Source organism: Pelobates fuscus, chromosome 6 (genome assembly GCF_036172605.1).
Source record: "Pelobates fuscus isolate aPelFus1 chromosome 6, aPelFus1.pri, whole genome shotgun sequence".
Lineage (NCBI taxonomy): Eukaryota > Metazoa > Chordata > Amphibia > Anura > Pelobatidae > Pelobates > Pelobates fuscus.
Window position 1 is genome coordinate 216,436,802 of NC_086322.1, and position 23,966 is coordinate 216,460,767.

The following is a 23,966-nucleotide window of genomic DNA, read 5'->3' on the forward strand; positions in this document are numbered from 1 at the left end:
TGACTGCTATTTTGGGGTCAAAGAGGAATTTTTTCCAAAAAGTGGAAGCATTTCAGACTAGGTTTTTTGCCTTCTTTTGGATCAACAGCAAAAACATATGTGAGGAAGGCTGAACTTGATGAACGCAAGTCTCTTTTCAGCTATGTAACTATGTAACTACTCGGAAAAATACTAGGAAGCACCTCTAGCAGCCATCTGAGGAGTGGCCAGTGGAGGTATCCCTAGGCTGTAATGTAAACACTGCATTTTCTCTGAAAAGACCGTGTTTACTGCAAAAAGGCTGAAGGGAATGATTATACTCACCAGAACAAATACAATTTGGGTATTCTCTATGAAGTGTTGGGAGATTCAACACTGTGGATCATTGGTTTTGTGTCAACATGGATCCTGAAGTCGTTCCAAAATAATCACACTTATATGGATGCATTTTTGCACAGGATTTCTCATATAATGCATCTAAATCTTGGATTTCTACAAAAAAATTCAGAAACCTGGAAGGGACTGGCTTCTGCCCAAAAACCATGGGGAAGCAAATTAATCTGTTACACAAGAGGACATGATCCCATGAAAGCAAAAGGTTTTTGCTTCACTGTGAAAGCAAATGAAGCACCTGTACCTTGAACAAGGCAAGAAAAGGTTTTTTTTTTTTTTTTTTTAAACAATATTGTTTGAAAGTATTGGACCGGGGGGAATAACAGTTTTTGGAATCCTCCCAATACTATAATTTAAACACTACTAATGATTTGGAAAACATTATTTAGGTAACATGTAGGAGGGATACTGCTCAGCCAATGACAGTACTGAATGATCTGAACTACAGAACAATCTGCATTAGAAAGGAATGGAGACATATACGATATCACCTTGACATCCAACTCCCAGTCCTTCCTACAGTTTACCTAAATACTACACTAGTCTTTTACCCATGAGGCTTACAAGTTGGCTTAACTGCACGGTAATTGCTGTGGCAACAGTGTGTAAGGATCAGGATTGTCTGCTAAACCTTGTCACTTAATTCAAAGCATAGAGACTTGCTAGCACAATCAGCCAACTACTGATTGACAGGATTTTAATACAGGAGGTAACTAGTATCATTGTGTGTGCTCCACTACCGTAGTTTTTGTGTGTATATTAAGTGTAAGAGTGACAGTACACTTTGTTTTTTTTTAGCTGCACTGGATTGTGTTTTTATAAGCACCACTGGTTACCCTTAATTTTATTGTGTTTTTACTGGAATTTACTTCAAAAGTCCAGGAGAACATAACAATCAGTTATAACACACCAGATGAAAAGCAACAGTCGAGGCATAAGAGTCATATCAAGCATCTAATGTTCATCACAGAATATACTTTAGAGGATCTGCATTTTGGAGAAGCATTTAAAATAGATGCACGGTTTACCAACTTTAGCACTGGTAGTGCTTTATCATATACATTTGAAGATAATATAACATGATTACACCTCAAATATAGAGAATGAAAAATTGTTCATGTCTCTGTACATGATCAGAATCCACATTTTTCGTTTTCAGTGATTGGAAACTCGTAAATTAAAATTTGAACAGCCACAAATAGATCTTTCTTACAATATTTATGAACTTTAAATAACAAAATATTTACAAAAACAGTAAAACTCTTACAAATATAAATGCAAGTGTTACTATATAACAGTTAAACTGTCAGTAATATTCAAACGTAGACAGTCAGGAATTCAAAGGAAACTTAATATGTTAGACCAAAAGAGCTGAAAAGCAAAATTAGCTGGCACAGCTAAGAAATTCCAATTAGGTGATTTTGGCAACAAAGTTCAAATTCATTTTGCATTACCAACACTTCACTTTAGTTCAGTTAATAACCCTGTGTACATAATTGGTTAGTCTACTCAGAATCCAAATCCGAATCCGAATCCTCTAACATTGACGGACCCTTGATCTGTGTGAAAATCAGCATTGCTTCTTCATTCAACACATTCTTTATATTGTATAGGTTACCTGCAGGTAAAAAAAGCAAACGAAAAAAAAAAAAACGCATTAAAATAAAACATTTTAACAAATATATCAAAATACAACCAAGACAATAACATACACTGCATAGGTGCATTGTACTTGCAACTGAACATTCTACTGAACATAAAGAAAACAACAGAATGAAGTAACAGCAAGAGTTAATAATTTATTTCTCCTATGTACCACCATGACTAAATATATATTTAAATAGCAGTTATAGATGGACAGTGCTATGGGTGGGTTATGACCGGACTTTCATCCTATCTTAGCTAACCAAAGTTTGATAGGCTAATGCAGAAGCTTACTTTTACATTAGGGAAGTCGCAGCAGAACTAGTCTTTAGTTACCAGGGAGGCCAGGTTTTCTGTGAAACCGGTAGAAACCAGTTTTGCATAGCTCAATGAGATGGTAGCCAAAGAGTATTTATGCCATAAACACTACAATAAGCCATAATTGTAAGGGAAAGGGCACAAGGCAGTGAGTGGGTACAATGCAGATACGCAGTCTCTCTATGGTGCTAGTGCTACTTATTCTGACATTTTCTGAATAGATTCAGACAAGGTCGATTTGCTGGGGTGCATGAAAGGCCCAAATAGCATTGAAAGTCTACTTACCAGGTGGTACAAAAAATGAATCCCCAGATTTCAGATGGTAACTTGTCACATGAATTGTTACCTCTACATCACCTTTAATAATGTGAAAAAGCTAAAAAAAAAATGTAAAAAATGATATAATCGTTAGAAAAATATCCAAGTATTAAATAGGCAAAAGTTCAAAAATACAACATATATCGAAAAGGGAAAAAAACACATTCATATGATAATTCACTAGCCTAACAGAAACTAGAAATTTGTCTTCAAACAAATGTAAACATTACCATGAAACTGTAATGCTTTACAGCTACGCTGTCTGGAAAATAAAAAAAAGGAACAGGGTCTATGCACAAGAATTATTAATAATTAAATAGAAAACACAGTGGGTGAGCTATATTCTAAATTGTCCTGTAAGGAACAAAAAACAGAAAGGTAGTTTTTGAGCTTAGAGTGCCCTTGACTTGTACACATGTTGGACTTTTTACATATTATTTATATACATATGAGCTATAAAAAAAAATATGAAATGGTCACTGTAAGAGACATAACCCCTATCTCTTTCCTCCAGTGCAGTAGTCTGCTGGAATCACCTGAATCTCTAGAACAGGGGTAGGCAACCTACGGCACTCAAGGCTGCTAGAGCCAAACAGGCTCTGGCCTATCAGGAGTCCCAGTGAAACTTCAGATATCTGCTAATACGAAAAGGTGGTGAAGGACAATCCTCAATTTATGCAGTGCAGCACGTAGAGGAAGTGATCTCAGATCACTTCCTCCCAGCACTTGTGAATGGGAATTCACACTTTAGTAGAGCAGCCTGCAGCTGCTGTTGCACCTTCTGTACCTGGCCAGCCTGGAACACAGGGAAGCCACCCACACTGCTAGATATACACATAAATGCACAATAACCCTCCCCTCATACAAATAATACGAACAGCCCACAAACAAACATACACACAATCCGCACAAACGTAACCCGCTAACAATCCACATGCAGTCAGGTCCATAAATATTGGGACATCAACACAATTCTAATCTTTTTGGTTCTATACACAACCACAATGGATTTGAAATGAAATGAACAAGATGTGCTTTAGCTGCAGACGTTCATCTTTAATTTTAGGGTATTTACATTCAAATCAGGTGAACGGTGTAGGAATTACAACAGTTTGTATATGTGCCTTCCACTTTTCAAGGGACCAAAAGTAATGGGACAGATTAACAGTCATAAATCAAACTTTCACTTTTTAATACTTGGTTGCAAATCCTTTGCAGTCAATTACAGCCTGAAGTCTGGAACGCATAGACATCACCAGACGCTGGGTTTCATCCCTGGTGATGCTCTGCCAGGCCTCTACTGCAACTGTCTTTTGTTCCTTCTTGTTCTTGGGGCATTTCCCCTTCAGTTTTGTCTTCATCAAGTGAAATGCATGCTCAATCGGATTCAGGTCAGGTGATTGACTTGGACATTGCATAACATTGCACTTCTTTCCCTTAAAAAACTCTTTGGTTGCTTTTGCAGTATGCTTCGGGTCATTGTCCATCTGCACTGTGAAGCGCCGTCCAATGAGTTCTGAAGAATTTGGCTGAATATGAGCAGATAATTTTGCCCGAAACACTTCAGAATTCATCCTGCTTTTGTCAGCAGTCACATCATCAATAAATACAAGAGAACCAGTTCCATTGGCAGCCATGCCCACGCCATGACACTACCACCACCATGCTTCACTGATGAGGTGGTATGCTTTGGATCATGAGCAGTTCCTTTCCTTCTCCATACTCTTCTCTTCCCATCACTCTGGTACAAATTGATCTTGGTCTCATCTGTCCCATAGGATGTTGTTCCATAACTGTGAAGGCTTTTTTAGATGTTGTTTGGCAAACTCTAATCTGGCCTTCCTGTTTTTGAGGCTCACCAATGGTTCACATCTTGTGGTGAACCCTCTGTATTCACTGGTGAAGTCTTCTCTTGATTGTTGACTTTGACACACATACACCTACCTCCTGGAGAGTGTTTTTGATCTGGCCAACTGTTGTGAAGAGTGTTTTCTTCACCAGGGAAAGAATTCTTCGGTCATCCACCACAGTTGTTTTCCTTGGTCTTCCGGGTCTTTTGGTGTTGCTGAGCTCACCGGTGCGTTCTTTCTTTTTAAGGATGTTCCAAACAGTGGATTTGGCCACACCTAATGTTTTTGCTATCACTCTGATGGGTTTGTTTTGTTTGTTCAGCCTAATGATGGCTTGCTTCACTGATAGTGACAGCTCTTTGGATCTCATATTGAGAGTTGACAGCAACAGATTCCAAATGCAAATAGCACACTTGAAATGAACTCTGGACCTTTTATCTGCTCCTTGTAAATTGGATAATGAGGGAATAACACACACCTGGCCATGGAACAGCTGAGCAGCCAATTGTCCATTACTTTTGGTCCCTTGAAAAGTGGGAGGCACATATACAAATAGTTGTAATTCCTACACCGTTCACCTGATTTGGATGTAAATACCCTCAAATTAAAGCTGAAAGTCTGCAGTTAAAGCACATCTTGTTCATTTCATTTCAAATCCATTGTGGTGGTGTATAGAGCCAAAAAGATTAGAATTGTGTCGATGTCCCAATTTTTATGGACCTGACTGTACATGCACACAACCCCACATGCAATACCCCGAACAGCCCCCACACATACACACACTACCAAACACACAATCCACACACACACACACACACAATTCCACAAGCAGCCCCCATACAGAGCCCACATTCATATGTATCATACACGATACCACAAACTACTCCTGAATATATACAATAAAATGGCTCATATACACACAAATACAATGATACAAAGCAATTACAGTATAAATAACAAGCAGAATACAGCAGCATACACACGTCAATTTAAAAAAATAGGACCGGCACGCTACGGGACATCACAATCCTATATTGGCACAGTGCTGCTAAAAAGGTTGCCTACCCCTGCTCTAGAACTTGGCTGATTTGGCTTCTCACAAACAGCCAAATTGCGGCTGAATTCCTTTCATTTGGTTGATTCAATCCCCACTAACAAACCAGGGGTATTGCACTTCTAACTAAAGGGACACTATAGGCACCCAGACCACTTCAGCTCATTGAACTGGTCTGGGTGCAGTGTCCCAAGAAACTGCAATAATTACCTTTCAGGGTCAACTGTCTACTTGGCAGCCACTAGAGGGACTTCCAGACTGTTAGGCGACTTTTGGTCGCCTGTCGATGGACATCCTCACGCTATGCATCCATATGCGTCCAGCATCACACAAAATCCCATGCGAAAACATTGTAAATGCTTTCCTATGTGGAAATCCTAATGTGAGCGCAGCTAATGCAACGCATGTTCATTAGATTTCCCCCGCCGGCGGCAGGGAAGGAGCAAAGGCAGACCCGAGGGATATCAGCATTGGGCCTAGGTGACAGAAGGGGCTGGGCGGAATCCACAGTGCCAGGAAACTCCTCTCCACCCCCTCCTCCCCTGCTCCAATCAATCAACCTCACCATACCTCCCCTGGCTGAAACACACGCAGCCTTTCTTCACACTTTGCACACAAAAAAAAAAAGAAGAAAGATTCATTTTTTAAATCTTAGGAGAATGTATAAGAAGGTCTTATCTTCTGCTCTGTTAATTGCATTCTAGTACAAAGCTGCCTCCTGTGTTAGATTACATAAAGTTAGATAAAGAAAGAATAAATAAGACACAAGGTCAGTTGCTACTACAAGCCAAAAGTTTCTTTTTTTTTTTTTTTTTTTTTTATGAAAACAAGCAAAACAAATTATACGCATATTTTCTTTGTGGGTATATATACTATTTTTATTTTGTTAAGGTTACCACTTTAATCTCTTTCTCAACCACACATCAATCATGCTTTCCCTACCCTTCAGACTTTCTCCCCAGCTACTGAACAGGAGGTGGCTGCACTTCTCCGTTCCTCTCGCCCCACCACTTGCCCACTTGATCCTGTCCCATCTCACCTCATCAGATCTCTCTCCCCTTGTCTTGTGCCTATCCTAACACACATCTTTAACTGCTCTCTCTCTTCTGGCACTGTTCCTGCTGACCTTAAACATGCCACTGTAATACCTATCCTGAAAAAAACATCTCTTGACCCGTCCTCCCCCTCTAACTATCGTCCCATATCCCTGCTCCCTTACTCATCAAAGCTTTTGGAAAGACTTGTCTTTACCCGTGTGTCTCACTTCCTTAATTCCAACTCTCTCCTTGACCCTCTTCAGTCTGGCTTCCGCCCTCAACACTCTACTGAGACCGCTCTTATCAAAGTGACTAATGACCTAATCTCCGCTAAATCCAAAGGTCACTACTCCATATTAATTCTCCTTGACCTCTCTGCTGCCTTTGACACAGTTGATCATGCTCTCCTCCTTCAAACTCTTCAATCACTCGGTCTCTGTGACTCTGTCCTCTCTTGGTTTTCCTCCTATCTCTCCCAACGCTCATTTAGTGTCTCCTTTTCCAAGGATACCTCCTCCCCTCGCCCTGTCTCGGTTGGAGTTCCCCAAGGCTCTGTCCTTGGTCCCCTTCTATTTTCTCTTTATACTGCCTCTCTTGGAAAACGTATTGCCTCTTTTGGATTCAACTACCACCTGTACGCTGATGACACTCAGATATACCTCTCCTCACCGGACCTCTCCCCGGCCGTCCTGCAACGTGTCACTGCTTGCCTCTCTTCCATCTCTGACTGGATGTCGTCACGCTTCCTCAAACTTAACCTCTCTAAAACTGAACTCCTTGTCTTTCCTCCTCCTAATACTGATCCTCCTCTCTCACTCTCCCTTCAAGTCAGTGATATCCACATAAGTCCATCCCTACAAGCGCGCTGTCTTGGCGTCATACTTGACTCTGGTCTCACCTTTGAGTCTCACATCCAGTTTGTTGCCAAGTCCTGTAGGTTCCAACTCAAAAACATAGCCCGCATCCGCCCCTTTCTTACGCAAGATGCTACCAAGGAGCTTGTCCATGCTCTAGTAATTTCCCGCATGGATTACTGTAACCCTCTCCTGATTGGTCTCCCCAAAAGCCGTACTGCCCCGCTACAGTCTGTAATGAATGCTGCAGCTAGACTGATTTTCCTATCCAGTCGGTCCTCTCACACCTCGCCCCTCTGCCAGTCCTTACATTGGCTCCCTGTATCCTATAGGAGTCAATTCAAAGTGCTAACCCATACATTTAAAGCACTGAACAATTCCAGCCCCTCTTATATCTCTTCACTGATCCAGAGGTATGCCCCTCCTCGTACCCTCCGCTCTGCCCGCGACCACCTCCTGACCGCTGCTCGCATCCGTAGGGCCAACTCGCGCTTGCAGGACCTCTCACGGGCGGCTCCTCTCCTTTGGAATAACTTGCCTACTGCCATCAGACTCTCCCCTAGTCTTCAATCATTTAAGAAGGGCCTTAAAACCCATCTCTTCAGGAAAGCGTATGGCCTCCCAGAGTAATCTCTCCCTTACGGGATAGTGCTTTGCTCTCTCCTCCAGCTCTGCTTCACTCCTACTTGATATTTCCTATCCTAATGTTTCTAATACCCCACCTCCTATAGACTGTAAGCTCATTTGAGCAGGGTCCTCTTCAACCTATTGTTCCTGTAAGTTTTCTTGTAATTGTCTTATTTATTGCTACATCCCCCCTCTCAAAATATTGTAAAGCGCTACGGAATCTGTTGGCGCTATATAAACGGAATAATAATAATAATAATAATGCAGCTAGTACAGTTTTAAACATCAGGTACCCTTTCATTATAATTATTTTCTTGATTGTGCAAACAAACATACAAAATATGTTCATTACATGTCACCAAAGTAGTCTGACAATTCTATATTCCAATGAAAAATCTCTCACCATTGTATGGAGGCAGACAAACTGATATCCTTTTTCCTGTAATGGTCCAACTATCAATTTTCCTGTAGAAAAAATTTGATTGCGAAAGCTCTTGCAAAAAGATATTTTTTGGGGGGAATCACTGTGATGACAGTCTTCACCTGTTTTGACACATTCTAGAATTTAGAAAGAAGAAGAAAAAAAAAGTTACTTATGATGCACAATTGTTTCATAAACACCAAATTAAAGAAGTAGGGACTGCTCATACCCATATTTATTTCTGTTCCTGTAACTGGATCAAGAACCACAGTAGGTCCTAAGGGTTGCATGTCTGTAGGTTTAGAAATGTATTCTGAAAAATATATAACATTTATACATTAAAAAAAATGTATTAAAAAAATATGCTAAAACATACTTTTAATATATGGCACTGCAAAATGAGTATCTATATATATATATATTTTTTTAATTCTTTATTTTTGTAGTGCACATAGTTGGAACAGGTAGGCGTGTGGTACCCCAGCGGCACTCCACACACTTATTTCAACGACAATAGATACAGTAGGGATAGGTTAAACAATGCACATTTTTGAATACAGCATAAAATGGTGCGATAATCAGATAAGGTAACAAGTATAGGTAGAGTAACGTATAACGATATAACTTAAAATTGTGTCTAGAGGTGTGAGCATTTCCTCGTTGGCGTGTAGCGTTAACATTGCTCGGGTGAGCAGTTATTCTAGTGTGGCCTCCCTTTGGCATGTTTTAAATAAAGCTGTGCTCGTTTGTACCTGCATTGATACTGCTGTTCAGGCACTTTCCCCTTGAGAACTGGGCATAAGAGGTACACGCGTAGGTAGGTCAAAGTGCCATAAAGCAGCCTTCGATCTGCGCTACCTGTTATGTTGTCAAGGGCATAGGGACATTGTGCCTAGGAGTATGTGCTAGTGAGGTGAGCAGCAGTGTAATATTCGTCGTGTAATACATATCGTGTGGAACACAGTGTGTATTCTACTTTAAGTGAACAAACAGACTCTGCAGAGCGTACAACATTGCCTCTTATATTATATAGAGTGTTGTGATACATATTTTAGTGATAGCGTGCCTTAGTTAAAGGTAAGAAGAATTAAAGTGTTACGACATTTATAAGCAGGTACGGATTGCTGCCATAAGTTGTGTTGGCAGGTGGCCTAATGCAGTGTTGGGTTATCACATATGAAATGAAGAAACGATAAAAGTTCTATAGTAGTTAAGTCCGTGAGAAGTGTAGTGGCCTTACACAGTCTATGGACAACCAGTGTGGCAATTGTCTGTAGCCTCTGCGTCCCGTTTCAGGTGGTGGCTACCGCATAGGGTTCCGCCGGTCTTTGCCGTGGCACAAATTCCTGCGCACCGGCCGAGTGTGCCCCAAGGCTGCGGCTCGGGAGGCCCCTCTGTGTCGATGTACCTTCCAGGGTTGGCAGTGGGAGGTTTAGTTTCTCCAAGGCCACTGTAGCTTCTTGTAGGTTCCGGGTCAGCATAGGGCCATTTGCGCTCTCTATGCACAGAGTTCGTCCGGGTCCCCAGCGGTATCGGATCTGTCGTTGCCGTAGGAGGGAGGTGGCCTGCCGGAGGGACCTTCTCCAGGACAAAGTGCCACTTGATAGGTCTGCATAGAAAGAGAGGGACATTTCTTCGAAGGTGTAGGTTGACCGGCCCTTGATGGCATCTAGTACTGCCCTTTTATCTCTTGCTGATTGAAAGCGGAGGATTATATCCCCCGTGGCCGTTGGTGGTGCTGTAGCCGGCTTTGGGATGCGAAAAATCACGTCTAGCATGACCGTTTTCGCCATTTTAGGAGACAGGAGTGCGGTTAGCAGCCGCCGGTAAGATGAGGGAGTTCCGCCTCTGGTATGGAGTCCGCGACCCCTCTTAGCTTTAAGTTGTTTTGGCGTCTCCTATCTTCCTGGGTGGCCAGTTGTTGTGCATGTAGTGTTGCTTGCTCTTTCAGCTCGCAAACTGCCGCTTGCAATTCCGCTATTTGGCTTGCGTGTTCTCTGGAGGTGTTTTCTACCGTTCCCAGCCGGGTGCAAAGGCCTCGCAGCTCTGACCTGACTGTGGCCACCTCCGTCGAAATTTTTTCGTGGTGGGAGGCCATGAGTGTCGTGATAGCCTCCATGGTGACTGGTGTGTGGGCTGATGCAGGCGGTCGAGGTCTCTCAGGCAGTGGTGGTGAGCCTGTTGGTATGGGGCCCCCTTCTCCGTCCTCGGAGGTCTCATCAGCGACATCTGTGCATCCTCCGTGCAGGGACTCCATTGTTGCGCTCGCGGCCTCGTGGGCCTGTCTCCACATGTCCCCGATATTCATACCCTGACGGGGTTTATCGGGCTTAGGCTTCTTTGTTTTTCTGCCCATCGTTGTCAGGTATGTTAGGGGCACTTTGGGGGTCCGTTGAGCCGTGGTAGTCGCCAATATCGGCAAAATAGTGCGATTTTAGACGGGAGCTCCTCGGCCAAGCGACTTTCCCCGCCAGTAGCTTGACTCCGCCCCAAAATATTAAAAGTCAAGGAGGCAGATCAGGGGCAGAGCCAGCACACTTCAAACACAGCCCTGGCCAATCAGCAACTCCTCATAGAGATGAATTCAATCAATGAATCTTAATGAGGAAAGTTCAGTGTCTGCATGCAGAGGGAGGAGACAGGGAATGTTTGGATGCATTTTAGGCAGCCATGACCTAGGAAGGATCTCTAACAGCCATCTGAGGAGTGGCCAGTGAATGTATCACTAGGCTGTAATGTAAACACTGCATTTTCTCTGAAAAGACAGTGTTTACAGCAAAAAGCCTGAAGGTAATGATTCTACTCACCAGAACAAATTCATTAAGCTGTAGTTGTTCTGGTGACTACAGTGTCCCTTTAAAAACCTATATTCTAGCATAAATTGCAAAATACAAACAAAAGTAACTAATCCATTCTATGTTTAATTTTGATAAATAACCAAAATGCCAACATGGTTCGGTGTTTTACTTTTCGGAGGCCAGGCAAAATGTCCAATTTTGCAGTGTGCTTTTCCAACCATATCTTCCTGTGTCATCATGCACCCACACGCATTACATTCTTTTCTTTTGATACAATATATAACACTTCAATTATTGGCAATAAAACATAAAATGTGGTGAAACTAAAAACTACAGCAATTTTAGTTTTGCATATTGTAGATTCTACACAACTGGATTCGGTACAGAAAAGGTAAGAAAAAAAGATTTGTTGAAAACCGCATATGTCCAGGATTTCAGGTGCATCTATTACAAAGCTATAATTTTACAAAATAGGATATACAGAGTCATTAAGTTTATCAGAGAGTCGTTACTTCTCTTGAATTTAAACCAGTGAATAAAACCTTGCAAACCACCAGTATTTTCCCATGTGATGGTTTAAAGATTTAGAAAACTACATCACAATTTAGTCCAAAAACAGCTTGGTACATTACAAATTATCTACTATGTATGCTTCTCGATATGGAATGTAAGGTGCAGAGCTCATAGCTTTTAACATAGATATACAGGAAACCAAGATTGAGTGCTTACTTTTTTGCATATTGTGCCCATAACAGAACATAAATATTGACCAAAAAAAGTTTTTAACTTAAAGGGACACTATTGGCAGCAAAATAACTTTAGCTTAATGATTTAGTGTATAGATCATGCCCCTCACGTCTCACTACTCAATTCTCTCCAATTTGGGAGTTTAATAACTTTGTTTATGCAGCCTTAGTCACACCTGCAAGTGACTTGTACAGCTTTCATAAACACTTTCTGTAGAGAGAGATATCTAATGTTTAAACTTAATTTATTGCATGTTTAATATATAATTTTCTTATCTCTGGCTCTATTAATAGCCTTCTAGACCCTGCAGGTGACTCCAGTGTGTGAGTAAACTTAAATTTATAGAGCCAGAGATAAAAACTTCGAAAGTATGTTAACATCGGATTAAAAATTAAAACCATCTTTTTTCATGCAGACTATAGAGTCACAGCAAGGGGGGCCCGCACAGAACTCTGACCTCAACCCCATCGAACATTTTTAGGAGGAACTGCAACTGATATTGCAAGCCAATCACTTCACGTCCAACATCAATGCTTGAACTCACAAATGCACTTCTACATGATTGGGCCAAAATTCCTACAGGAAAAAAAATTAAATACTTTGTAGAGTGTGATAGGTGTCCCATTGCTGCTTTAGGTCATGTCATGGTATGCCTCATTTAATTTCCCACAAAATGAGGCATATCATGACATAAAAAAGCAACAATGGGTCACCTAACACCAGAGAAACATATGTTAGTATAAGGAGAGAGGAGGAGACAGGAACCATGGCATTTTTACATAGAAAAAAAAAATCAAAGTGATTACATTTTTGAGGTACTGAAAAAGATTAACACTTAGACACATACACAAACCACATATATAAAGCTGCAAGCAGAATTCTTTGATGCAAACTAAAGACAGACAGCATTCCACAGAGGCAATTTGAACCAGGATAGGGGTTATAAGGGAAGATCTAGATAAACTTCAACTGGAAAAGACAGCATTTTGAGTGATGAACTTAAAGTCTGATTTCTACTATAACATGTAATAAGGGTGAAACACTACTTGCAAGTAAGCTAAGGAAAAATTGTCCTCGAGTGCCATACCTATTTGTTAACAAGATAAAAGCAACAAAAAAAATGAAAGCCCTCAGACCATCGGTGATCCAATTGTTACCCTTTATGGAAATTTCTATAACCTATATAATTTTTGAAAAACAATTCAACCTAATCCTGAGGGGTTCATGAATTATTTAAAAAAAAATAATGATTCAGTAGATTTGCCATCACTGCCTGCAGGTGTGATGAAGTCTATAGTAATTTCAATCTCAGCTGATGAGGTACTCAAAGCAATTACATCTACTAAACTTCACAATTCTCCTTCACCAGATGGCCTTACGGCATATCATTATAAAACTTAAATTATAAATTCTAACATTTTGCTTAGATATTGTTTTACAGAGTTTTAATGCAGATGTGAATATAGGAGTCTTTCCAAATGATTACAACTCTTCCCAAACATAGTAAACCACCTACTCTGTGCCCTCATTTACATTAAATATCTCTAATAAACACTAATTATAAAACCTAATAAGGATTTATCCCTTTTCCATACCACCCATTCTTGACCTACTTGAGAAGTTTTATGCCATGCTGGGACTTAAAGTTAACTGGACTAAATCCAGTGTGGTACATATTGGAAGGGGACCACCCCCTTAGCTGTCTGGGAATGTGCCACTGAAGTGGCAACCAACAGCCCTACAATATTTGGGAATTAAGATCCCAAGAAACATTGCCCTTTTAAATAAACTGAATATTCCACCTATCCTCTCCTCTATTTTACTGAATTGGAACATTAGCACAAACTACAACTATCATAAATAGGACGAGCCAATCTCTATAAATCGATTTGTTTCCCAAAGCTGCTGTATCTGCTTCAGGTGCTCCCAGTCTTACTCTCCAAAAAAGATGAATGTCTTTTGAACAAAAAGCTGAGGCACTTTCTTTGGCAGGGGCAGGGGCCAGGCTGAGCTTAACTAAACTTTATCACACCAAGTCCACTGGAGGACTTGATCTTCCTAATGCCAAAGAGTATAGTTTGAGCGCTCAGCTCCGGCATGCGCTTGACTGGATCGCAATCTAGATACTTAGACCTGGCCTTGGACTCCTTTCTGGCGCTGCCGGATTCCCTTCCGGCCCTCCTAAACAAACCACATAATCTACTCCCAGACAACATTCTTTCCAACCCACTAGTGGCCATCCTTATTAAGGCTTGGAAACTGTCTCGCGCCAAATTAGTGGCGAGCCCACAATCTTCTCTAAATTTACCCTTGCTCTGGAATCTTGAGTTCCAGAGTGGATCCAAAACATACCCATTCCCTACATGGTCAAGGCATGGTATCGTGCTATTGAGTTCCTTCGTAGATTTTGACACGCAAAAATGTCTTACCGAAGGTTGCCAAAGAGAACGCTTCCCGTGCCTTCCCATACCCTGGTTCGCATAGTTTCAAGTACGAAACTACTATTGCAATATAAGTCGGCGCCTCGTGGTTTCAGATTGGAGTAATTCTCTGGATTATCTGTGATGCACCAATAAAACTGCATTTTACTACTCCATGTCTACCCTTTATGCCCTTTTGCAATACACACCTGACTGGAACACACTACGAACAGGTCTGGTGAAGTGGAAGACCCACTCCACTTCCCTGACATTGCACTTGAAGACATCCTAAACGCACATTACACACAGAGTCAACTGCTCCCCATGGTTTCTTATCGAGACATGTTCATGATAACCACACACTACTCATTTTACCCTGCATAGACTTCATCTGATGGCAAGGAAAGACTCCACCTGTTTCAAATGCACCCATACCAATGCGGACCTGTATCACTGTTTATGGGAGTGCCCCCTGATTAAGAGCTTCTGGAGGGAGGTTGCCCAATACTTAACGAACAACAATGACGCCTTTGCCACTAAATCACAGTTTCCTTTTGTTAGGACCCATTCCTTGCAACCCCGTGCCTCATAAAAGTCTGGAACCAACCGGGTACTTCACCACTCAATTTATCAAAAAAAAAAAAAAAACACCTCAAATTCCTTTTTAAAATGGATTGGCTTTATAACTTAAACAACAAGGAAATCTTGGTAAAAAAAATTCATCACATGGAAGTGGTATATTACCACCCTGGATACCTCCTTTCAATCAAAAATAAGAGCTATGCTGAAATACATGGCTTGGTCCTCGGCTGAGATGGTGGCAGGGTGGGATCCTTTGGGTACTCTATCCAATGCTACTCTACTATAACTCGGTTTGTTGTTCTTTTGGGGCAGTAAGGGGTTCAATGGTGCGGTGCTTGTATATAGTTCTCAAACTTCAAAAACTTTTTTTAGGTTAAACCTACATTGATTTTGTACTAGAGCTAAGCCGGGTCTGGCCAAAAGTCTATGGGCCGCATCTCAATACTGAGTACCTAACCCATTTCCCAGCACAGGGAATTGTCACTAACCCTTTGGATGTCACTGTATTTGGCCATAATATTTCCAGGGTATTCCTTCTTATCATAATGGCTTGACACATTAAATTCACTGTTCAAGAGCTGCAGAGATACCCCTTTCCTTATTATTGCTTTTCTAATTAAATATAATTGTTTAAGTGACCAAATGACCAAGGTTGAATGCATATGTTGCTTTGATAATCAAGATTTTTTTATTTTTTTCATTGAGGTCCTGCCGAACTTCGCTACACCTAAACTGGCTGAAAATTGTCCATAGATATATTGCACTTGATATATTTTATTTGTGTTTTGTTATACTTCTGTTTTATTGTTAACTGCAAAAAAGTGAATGTTAATGCTTAATGTACAATCTTGATGCTGTATCTATGCCATGACAACTTTCCTGTGGCTGAGACTGTGCTTGACATTCACAAACATTTTTTTTTACATTTGTATTTATTTTTAAATTACACTGTACACCTACAGATTAATATTACTTGCATTGAGAACATATATTGGCATAATAATTCACTTTGGAAAGTTAAATAAAAGTTAAGGGAAGAAAAAAAAAAAAAAGAAATTCTGCATACCTTCTTCACCTTTGTTCTTATTTTGCTTTTTATTAGCAGTTTGTTTTCTCTTTTCTTTATCTTGAGCTGGTTTGATGCCATCAATCATCAAGCCACCTATTATAGAATTAAATTTTGTTAAATAAAAAAAAAGTATGTAAAATAAAACTAAACAAGCATGGTTTCATAAAATCAGCTGCTTTAAATGTAGGGATAGACTTGTTCATAATGATTAATTTAATATTCAGGGTTCTGGATCCTCTCAGACCAATTTTGGCTGCTATAGGTACCTGGGATGCACAACATGTAGTTACATAAACCTGGTCAAAGTTTTCGACAGTCACCACTCTGGGCAAACAGTAACAAATGAAACACTGCATCTCAAGTCAGACAGAAAATGTAATTAATAAGATTATGTGCCCACATGTACTTGCCTACATTGGCATGACTAAGCATGATTTTAAGGGAGAGATTCTGCAATCATATCGTCAATCCATTATGTAACCTTCTATGCTAAGACACCACCGGTGGTGAGACATTATTTGAGGGCAGATCAGCTGCTTGCATCACTGTGGTTTATGGGGAATTCCATAATCCCATTCACCACAGAAGGGGTGATGGGGACAATGAACTCCTGTGCAGGGAAGCATTTTGGATCTATACACTAGACAGTACCCCCAAAGGAATTTAATTGTATTAGCCCTTTGTCATGTTTTTGTCAAAACATTAGAATGTCTGTGCTTTTTGATAAACTTGTTTTTGAGCACAATATTGAGGACTCGATGCGGAGATTTGTATAAGTCAATCTAATTTCTAAAAAAAAATTTTGTTTAAAGTATTTCTCTTTTTATATTGGAAGATACATCGGACGATATTCGCGAGTTATGATTATATAACGGCCTGATCCTCCCTCGATACATCCCGTGCTAACTACAGTGGGAGTACAGAAATAATTCTCACTGTTCTACATGATGTAGCAATGGTTTGTAGTGACTCAGCACACTTAGATGTTATAACAGATTGCAAAACATTGAAAACACTGATGCCCTATTATGCTATTTTGTTGATTTCTGGTTATATTATGCTGTGCCCCTCTGTGATTTGGATCTTTAAATTTAAATTTGTATATGCCAGATGTTGGCTGCTCACTTTGGTTGATCTTTGATTGTATTTTATTTTACATTATAAAAAAGCAGCAGCATATTTATGAACAAGTCCTGTGAGTGCGCTCTATCTTTATGTTTTTTTTTTTGTTTTTTGGCTGGAGTTTAACACCTAAGAAAGACATTTTATTGCAGAGTCGTAGAGTGCCCTTTTCATGTTTAGTTAAAATAAATAAATTCTATATACCTACTTTACCTTTGTTCTTATTTTGTTTTTTATTAGCAGGTTTTTTGCTATCTTCATTGTCTTGAGCTGGTATGATGCCATCAATCACAAAGCCACCTATTATAGAATTACATTTTGTTAAATAAAAAATATATATATAATAAAATTAAACAAGCAGGATTACATAAAACCAGCTGCTATAACGTAAAGCACAACATTCCGGACATTGTCTGGACTATGTCTACATAGTACTCCATTCAATGAATACAGTTCATCCTATATTTGGTGCTCCGATAATGCAGTTTCTCCACATTATTATCTATTATGCAGTGCACAGCAGTGAATAGGCACAAAGAAAATTACCTTCAGAAATTCTCATTGTGCTTCCAGTTTGTCAAACCTTTACCCCTCCTTCAAGACTTTCATTGAAGAAGAACAAAAGGAAACAAAGAAACAAAGACACAAATTCCACCAAGATTACTCTGCAAACTTCTAACTCACACCCTGGCCACAAAACTAGGGTGCACTTATTACCGTATTTTTCGCTCCATAAGACACACCTAGTTTTTAGAGGAGGAAACCCAGAAAAAAAAAAGTTTTGAACAAACTATCCCATAGTGTTTTTTACTATGGGAACGTTTGTTCAGAATATTTTTTTTTCTTCCCTGTCCAATAGTGTTCCTTACCACCCACTCCCCTGTCCTGTCCCATAATGATCTTTAACCCCCCTCCCCTATCCCATAGTGATTTCTAACCCCCCCTTCCTCTGTCCCATAGTGATTTTTAACCCCTCCTCCCCTGTCCCATAGTGTTCTTTAACCCCCATCCCCTTGTCCAAGTGTTCTTTAACCCCCTCCTCCCCTTGTCCAATAGTGTTCTCATCCCATAGTGTTCCCCCCTCCCCTCCCCTCCTCCCACAGTGTTCCCCCCCCTCCTCCCATAGTGTTCCCTCTGCCCTCCCCTTGTCCACCCCCTCTCCCCGTCCCATAATTACTTCCCTGTCTTGTAGCGTGGGCCGGCTTTACAGCGCGCACCGCGGTACAGGAACTTCAATTTCAGGTTCCGGTTTCCGGCGGGACTGAAAGGAAGTGTACACACTGAGTGCGCACTTCCTTTCAGTCCCGCTGGAAACCGGAACCTGAAATTGAAGTTCCTGTACCGTGGTGCGCGCTGTGCTGCTGGCCCACGCTACAAGACAGGTAAGTAAAGCTTCACATTCGCTCCATAAGACGCACAAACATTTCCCCTCACTTTTGAGGGGGAAAAAAGTGCGTCGTACGGAGCGAAAAATACGGTATATAAATCTACATATGCATCAGACATTAAAAAAAAAAAAAAAAAACAGGAGATGCAAGCAAGTGCCAGTGAAGTAAAGTTGTTGTTCTTTTAAGTCAAAAAGTCCAATAGACAAAACTTCACATTGTGCAATTGATGACTATGGCATGCACAACGACCTCTGTGGAAGATCTTGAAGTATCTTCCATAGATTTATTTTGTGTCACAAATTGTGATACATTCTTTCCGTCCTTTTCTCTAACAAGGTGCCATCAATAATAAAAAAATTTAATATATATATACACACACACACACACACACACACACACACACACCTATCAAGAGATTGTTTTAAAAAATAAAAATTCTAGATGTTACATGTAAATGCTATTATATATTATAAATATATAAAGGGAATATCTCACCTGATTTCCGAGGCAGATAATTTGCACGTTCCCCTCTCCAGTATTGCAAAGGCTTAACTTTTGTTCTTCTTGAGCGGCGTACATTGGGAGTATGTGAAGGTAGAACTAAACAAATGAGGGAAATTAAAGGAAATAGATGAAAAATAGGCTGTCAAAAAAGGGCAAAAGGAAATTACAAAATACACAATTTTTATTAAGCACCAATGACCTAATCGGACTAAAAACTGTAGAATTAAACAATTACCTGAGAAACTATTGCAGTCAGTGATGCCATACTCAATTTACAAGACTGTTTTTTAAATGTTTTTATCCACGGTGCTTTCCAATTTATGCAAAGAGAATATTTAATTATACCAAAAGGGGTTATGTAGCAAGACACACTGATAAAAAAGAGAAGAGAGTTATGCTAGTGGGATTCAACTTCTTGCAAGGTACTATGCAAGAGCTTACAATTTTATATCATATGCACTCTTCCTCTGTTTTCAGAAGTCAATCAATAGCCACATAGAAGAAGAAGAATGTGAATCAGATAAGAAAGTCAATTTTACACATTAACAATTCACACTAGCACCCTAAAAAAATAAAATAAAAAAAGAATCAGAGAGGCTTCATGGACTCTAAGCATAAAGATGAAATTAATTTATTATGTAATTACAGGTATATTTTTAATTGTGTTCATATTCAGAGAAAATAGCCAGTGACAACCAACCATGGGTGTTGGCGGTTGCTGTAAGGCCTCAGAGATAAGATGGTGCAGAACAATCAGAGTCGCCGTCCGGATTAGTAGTGTACCACTTCAGCGGGGACCAGTATAACCCCCACTAGCCCAGAAAAAGAAAAGGGGGAGGAAGAAGGTACATGGCTTTTTGCGGTATCATGCAGGTTGCAAGGCCACAACAGGATACAGAGAAACTCTTGATAATTCCAGAACAGTCCAAACCGATCCAGGTCCTCTTTAGGCAAAATGTAACAGGATACTCACTGGAAATAATAACTCAAAATTTTGTCTCCAGTCTTTTTTGATGAACTGCATGCAGTACTCGAAGTCAACAATGCATATAGCTCTTTAAAGCGATCAAGGTGAGAGCAAGATAAATCCCTATTCACAGGACTCTGGTATCAATGGATACCTGGGGTTCCCCTCTGTCATATGGGACCATTTTTAGTGACCCCAGACTGATTGATGAGCTTCATGCAACACAGGATGTCATAGCTGCTTATACACCTTTAAATACATTGATTTCACCACAGCTGAGCGATTGAGCTCAGCCTCAGTGTTTCTGGGCTACAGGCTGCTTCAGGAAGACCTCTAGGGTCTGAATAGACCCAGACAGGGTCCCAAGGCTTGTCCTCGGTCCGTTTAAACTATTGACTGGCATTGCCAGCTGCCCAGCATCAATCACAGTGTAATCTAGGGATCGACCGATTATCGGTTTTACCAATATTATCGGCCGATATTCAGTATTTTCGACAATATCGGTATCGGCAAATAGAGATACCAATATTGCCGATAATACATACTTGTTAAGACCCCGGTAGTCTGCGGGGGGCCCGCAGCAAGCGCTTACCTCCCAGCAGCTCCCGTCAGCTCCTCTGTGTAAATCTCGCGAGTTCCACGGCCGTCAGAGCGTTGCCACGGGTTACCGTGGCAACGCTCCACGCAGCACGCAAGAGATTTACACAAGGGAGATTTACACAAGGGAGCTGCTGGGAAGGTAAGTAAGCGCTTGCTGCTGGCCCCCACTGCTCAGTACATGCCACTGGACCACAAGGGACTGTCATATCCCCCCACCCTGGCCAGGCAACAGGCAGGGAGGGGGGACAAAAAAAATAAAATAAAACAAATATTAAAAATTTTAATAAAAAATGTCGCCCCCCTCCCCCCCCCCCCATTTACACAAATTACAACCCTTCAGAAACCGACACACACACTGCATTCATTATATACACACACACACACACACTACACAAACCCACTGCATTCACTATACACACACTACACAAACTGCATTCCCTATACGCACACACAGTGCATACACTATACGCACACTACACACACTGTGTAGTGTGTGTGTGTGTATATAGTGGATGCAAACACACCCTGCATTTATTATATACACACTACACAAATACACACCGCATCCACCAGACTAACACACACAGCTCCCCTGTCTAAACACACTGCATCCACTACATGTGGCAATAGTAAAACATGCAGTTGTATCTCTAACCGCAAATGTATCACAAGTTAAATACTGACAAATAATAAAGTTGCTCACCAATCTTCTGGTTTACATTATGCTCTACATCTTCATTCGTAGATTCTATGTGATCAGATAAAAGACAAAAGTAAAGGTTTGTATAACTGGTTTGTCTGACAGACTGTGTAATCAAACACAAAACCCTTAAAAAGTGTATTTTAAATTCCCAAACAAATTCTACACACATCTACTCTGGCTGTGATTGCTCTATGTGAAATGCAGCAGTAGGCAAGTTAGGTGTCAGATAACAGTAGAGTGTGAACCAACATAGCTGCTCAGCCAGATAAAGTAAAATTTTATCCAAAAAAAATTAATATAAATCATTTTTAAAAATATCATTTAATTTCATTACATGTGATAAACTTTTAGAAAGTGAGACAATATAAAAACTGTTGTCTTTTAAGTTCCCTGGAACGCACACTGTATTGTACACGGATGAGATAGGTGTGCAGTGGTAAATTGCACAAAATGCAGTCCAAGACTGTCTTTTATTGGGTAATCATCTTCATTAAGGGCGAGGGGGGATAGAATAAATTATATACTTGTCTGGGCTTGATTTCCACAGATCTATGACGAGGAGGGAAGGGTAAATTTTGGGCGCTGACTTTAAGTTATACAGACACAGCTACATAAACGCAATAGATATGACCAAATCGTTTGAAGAAACATTCCTGTAAATCGTTTCAGATTAACTAAAGGTTACCTCCAACTGATTTTACGAAAGTATCGGTTTCAACAAAAATCATCAATTTTATAACATTCTCTACAGCGCATTGAACACTCATTCAAAGCAGAAGGCAATGTTTCCCTACAAAGAAACATCTGAGTGGCACTTAATGTACATGTGCAATGGGGAGAAAAGGCTTGCTAGCAGAGTGCTGTGGCCAAGTACATACTTTTATTGCATTATTTCATTAAGATACAATGGTGAGCTGGAAAGAAATACCGCAAAGCAAGTAATGACAAACTATTTGCAGGTAAAAAAAAAAAAAAAAAGAGTCGTGTTTTTCATTGATAATAATTACAGATATTAGTTTTGGAACTCGTGTTGGTGGACTTCCTTTCTCTCAATGAATTGGTTATGGTCCGACAGTGCCCCTGTTAGATGCATTCAATTTAAGTTACCTGGATCGTCTGAGTGGTCTGGACTAATTTGCTTCTTCTTTGAACTTTCGAATTCTACAGTTCGTTTAATGGCAGGGCTCTCACTAAGATGAATAAAATCGATTTCAGTATAAATACACATGATCAAAAAAGTCACTTAACAGTTATGTTCCAAAACTAATTAACAATTTCTACTGAAATATATGCATTTATGCCATCACTTGTGGAACAACCAACACAAACATAGACATTGTCATCAATTATTATTGGATAGGAAACAAATTAATTACTAAATAAAACTTTGGCAGGCAAGAACAAATGTGAAAACTGGCAATCATACACCTAAACTACTTACTTTGCTGTGGAACTGTTCTCTGTTTGAGAATCCTCGTTTTCATTACTTAAGGATTCTTGACATATAGACTTGGGAAGAGAATCGTCCAACAAATGTTCAGAATGTGGCACAGGGGTTCTTAAGGAGGATACCAAATTTCTATTTTTTGTTGGAGTGTTAAGAAAGGCTTCACGTGGACAATTTGCAGACTCTGTGTCACTCTCATTAAGTGCATTTTGTACAGTCTTATTTGCATGTGGACTTTTCCCGTATGCAACCCCAAATGCAGCCAATGACTTCCTAATATTTTTAACAGATTGGTGTTGCTCTCCAGTCATAATTGATCTGTGTAATGTTGACACATGAGATCTTTTCTTTCTGTTAATTATACACTCCTCACCGACACTGAGAACATCTTCTATTTCACTATGGTTTTCTTCAATATCTTTTGATTCTTTTATTTTGGAATTGGCTTTAAGTATTGATTTTGGCCTCTTTTTGGGCACCGCATGTGCCTCATTATTTTGGACATTGTTATCAGAAACTTTTCGTTTTCTTAATGATAATTTTGGTGATAAGTTTTCAACGGCTTCCACACTGGTGCGGGAGTCACTGGGGTAATTATTTTCACAGAGAACCGGACTTGTGAATCTTTGTTTCTCCTTTCTTGACTTTTTCTTTACTGCTTCCTTACTTGCAGAATGCGACTCATTCTCAGGATGTCCACCTAGACGAGCAAACAAATATATTGTACAGTACAACATTTTTTATGAATCTCTCGTTTTAGTAAAGCGATTAGAATTTGCTCATTACTTAACTTGCATGTGATAATTTAATTAAGCATAATGTCAAAATATTTGTTACAGGAACTGTTAAAAATTTAAGAAAAAATGCCAATAGTGGCTCACTTTAATAATAAACTAAATAGCATTCATCAGCAGTTTCATAAATAAAGAACAGAAATGAAGTTCAATCAATAAAAGTCAGTAAATACATCTCTATTCATAAATGCAGCCATTCTCAGTGTGTCTTAAAGTGAACCTATAAAGCCAGGAAAATGAAGTTATTTTCCTGGCACTATTTTTCCCTAGAGTGCCACCCTCCGTTGAGCCGCTCGTGGTGCAGACTTTTTTTTTTTTTTTTTAACCTTA

The 23,966-nt window shown here is 40.0% G+C and overlaps 1 protein-coding gene across 1 annotated transcript in view; it reads right to left on the bottom strand.

The window, feature by feature from the left end:
* Positions 1-1,648: 1,648 nt before the first annotated feature.
* Positions 1,649-23,966, bottom strand: part of CENPC (centromere protein C) — a 64,465-nt gene continuing 42,147 nt past the window's right edge. The window contains exons 13-22 of the mRNA XM_063458736.1: positions 22,837-23,542; positions 22,503-22,585; positions 21,396-21,440; positions 19,117-19,221; positions 17,447-17,533; positions 16,109-16,204; positions 8,725-8,808; positions 8,478-8,632; positions 2,620-2,710; positions 1,649-1,990 (exon numbers count right to left, since the gene is read on the bottom strand). Coding sequence (XP_063314806.1) covers positions 1,878-1,990; positions 2,620-2,710; positions 8,478-8,632; positions 8,725-8,808; positions 16,109-16,204; positions 17,447-17,533; positions 19,117-19,221; positions 21,396-21,440; positions 22,503-22,585; positions 22,837-23,542 — 1,565 coding nt within the window. The 3' untranslated portion in view covers positions 1,649-1,877. The remainder of the gene's footprint in view (positions 1,991-2,619; positions 2,711-8,477; positions 8,633-8,724; positions 8,809-16,108; positions 16,205-17,446; positions 17,534-19,116; positions 19,222-21,395; positions 21,441-22,502; positions 22,586-22,836; positions 23,543-23,966) is intronic.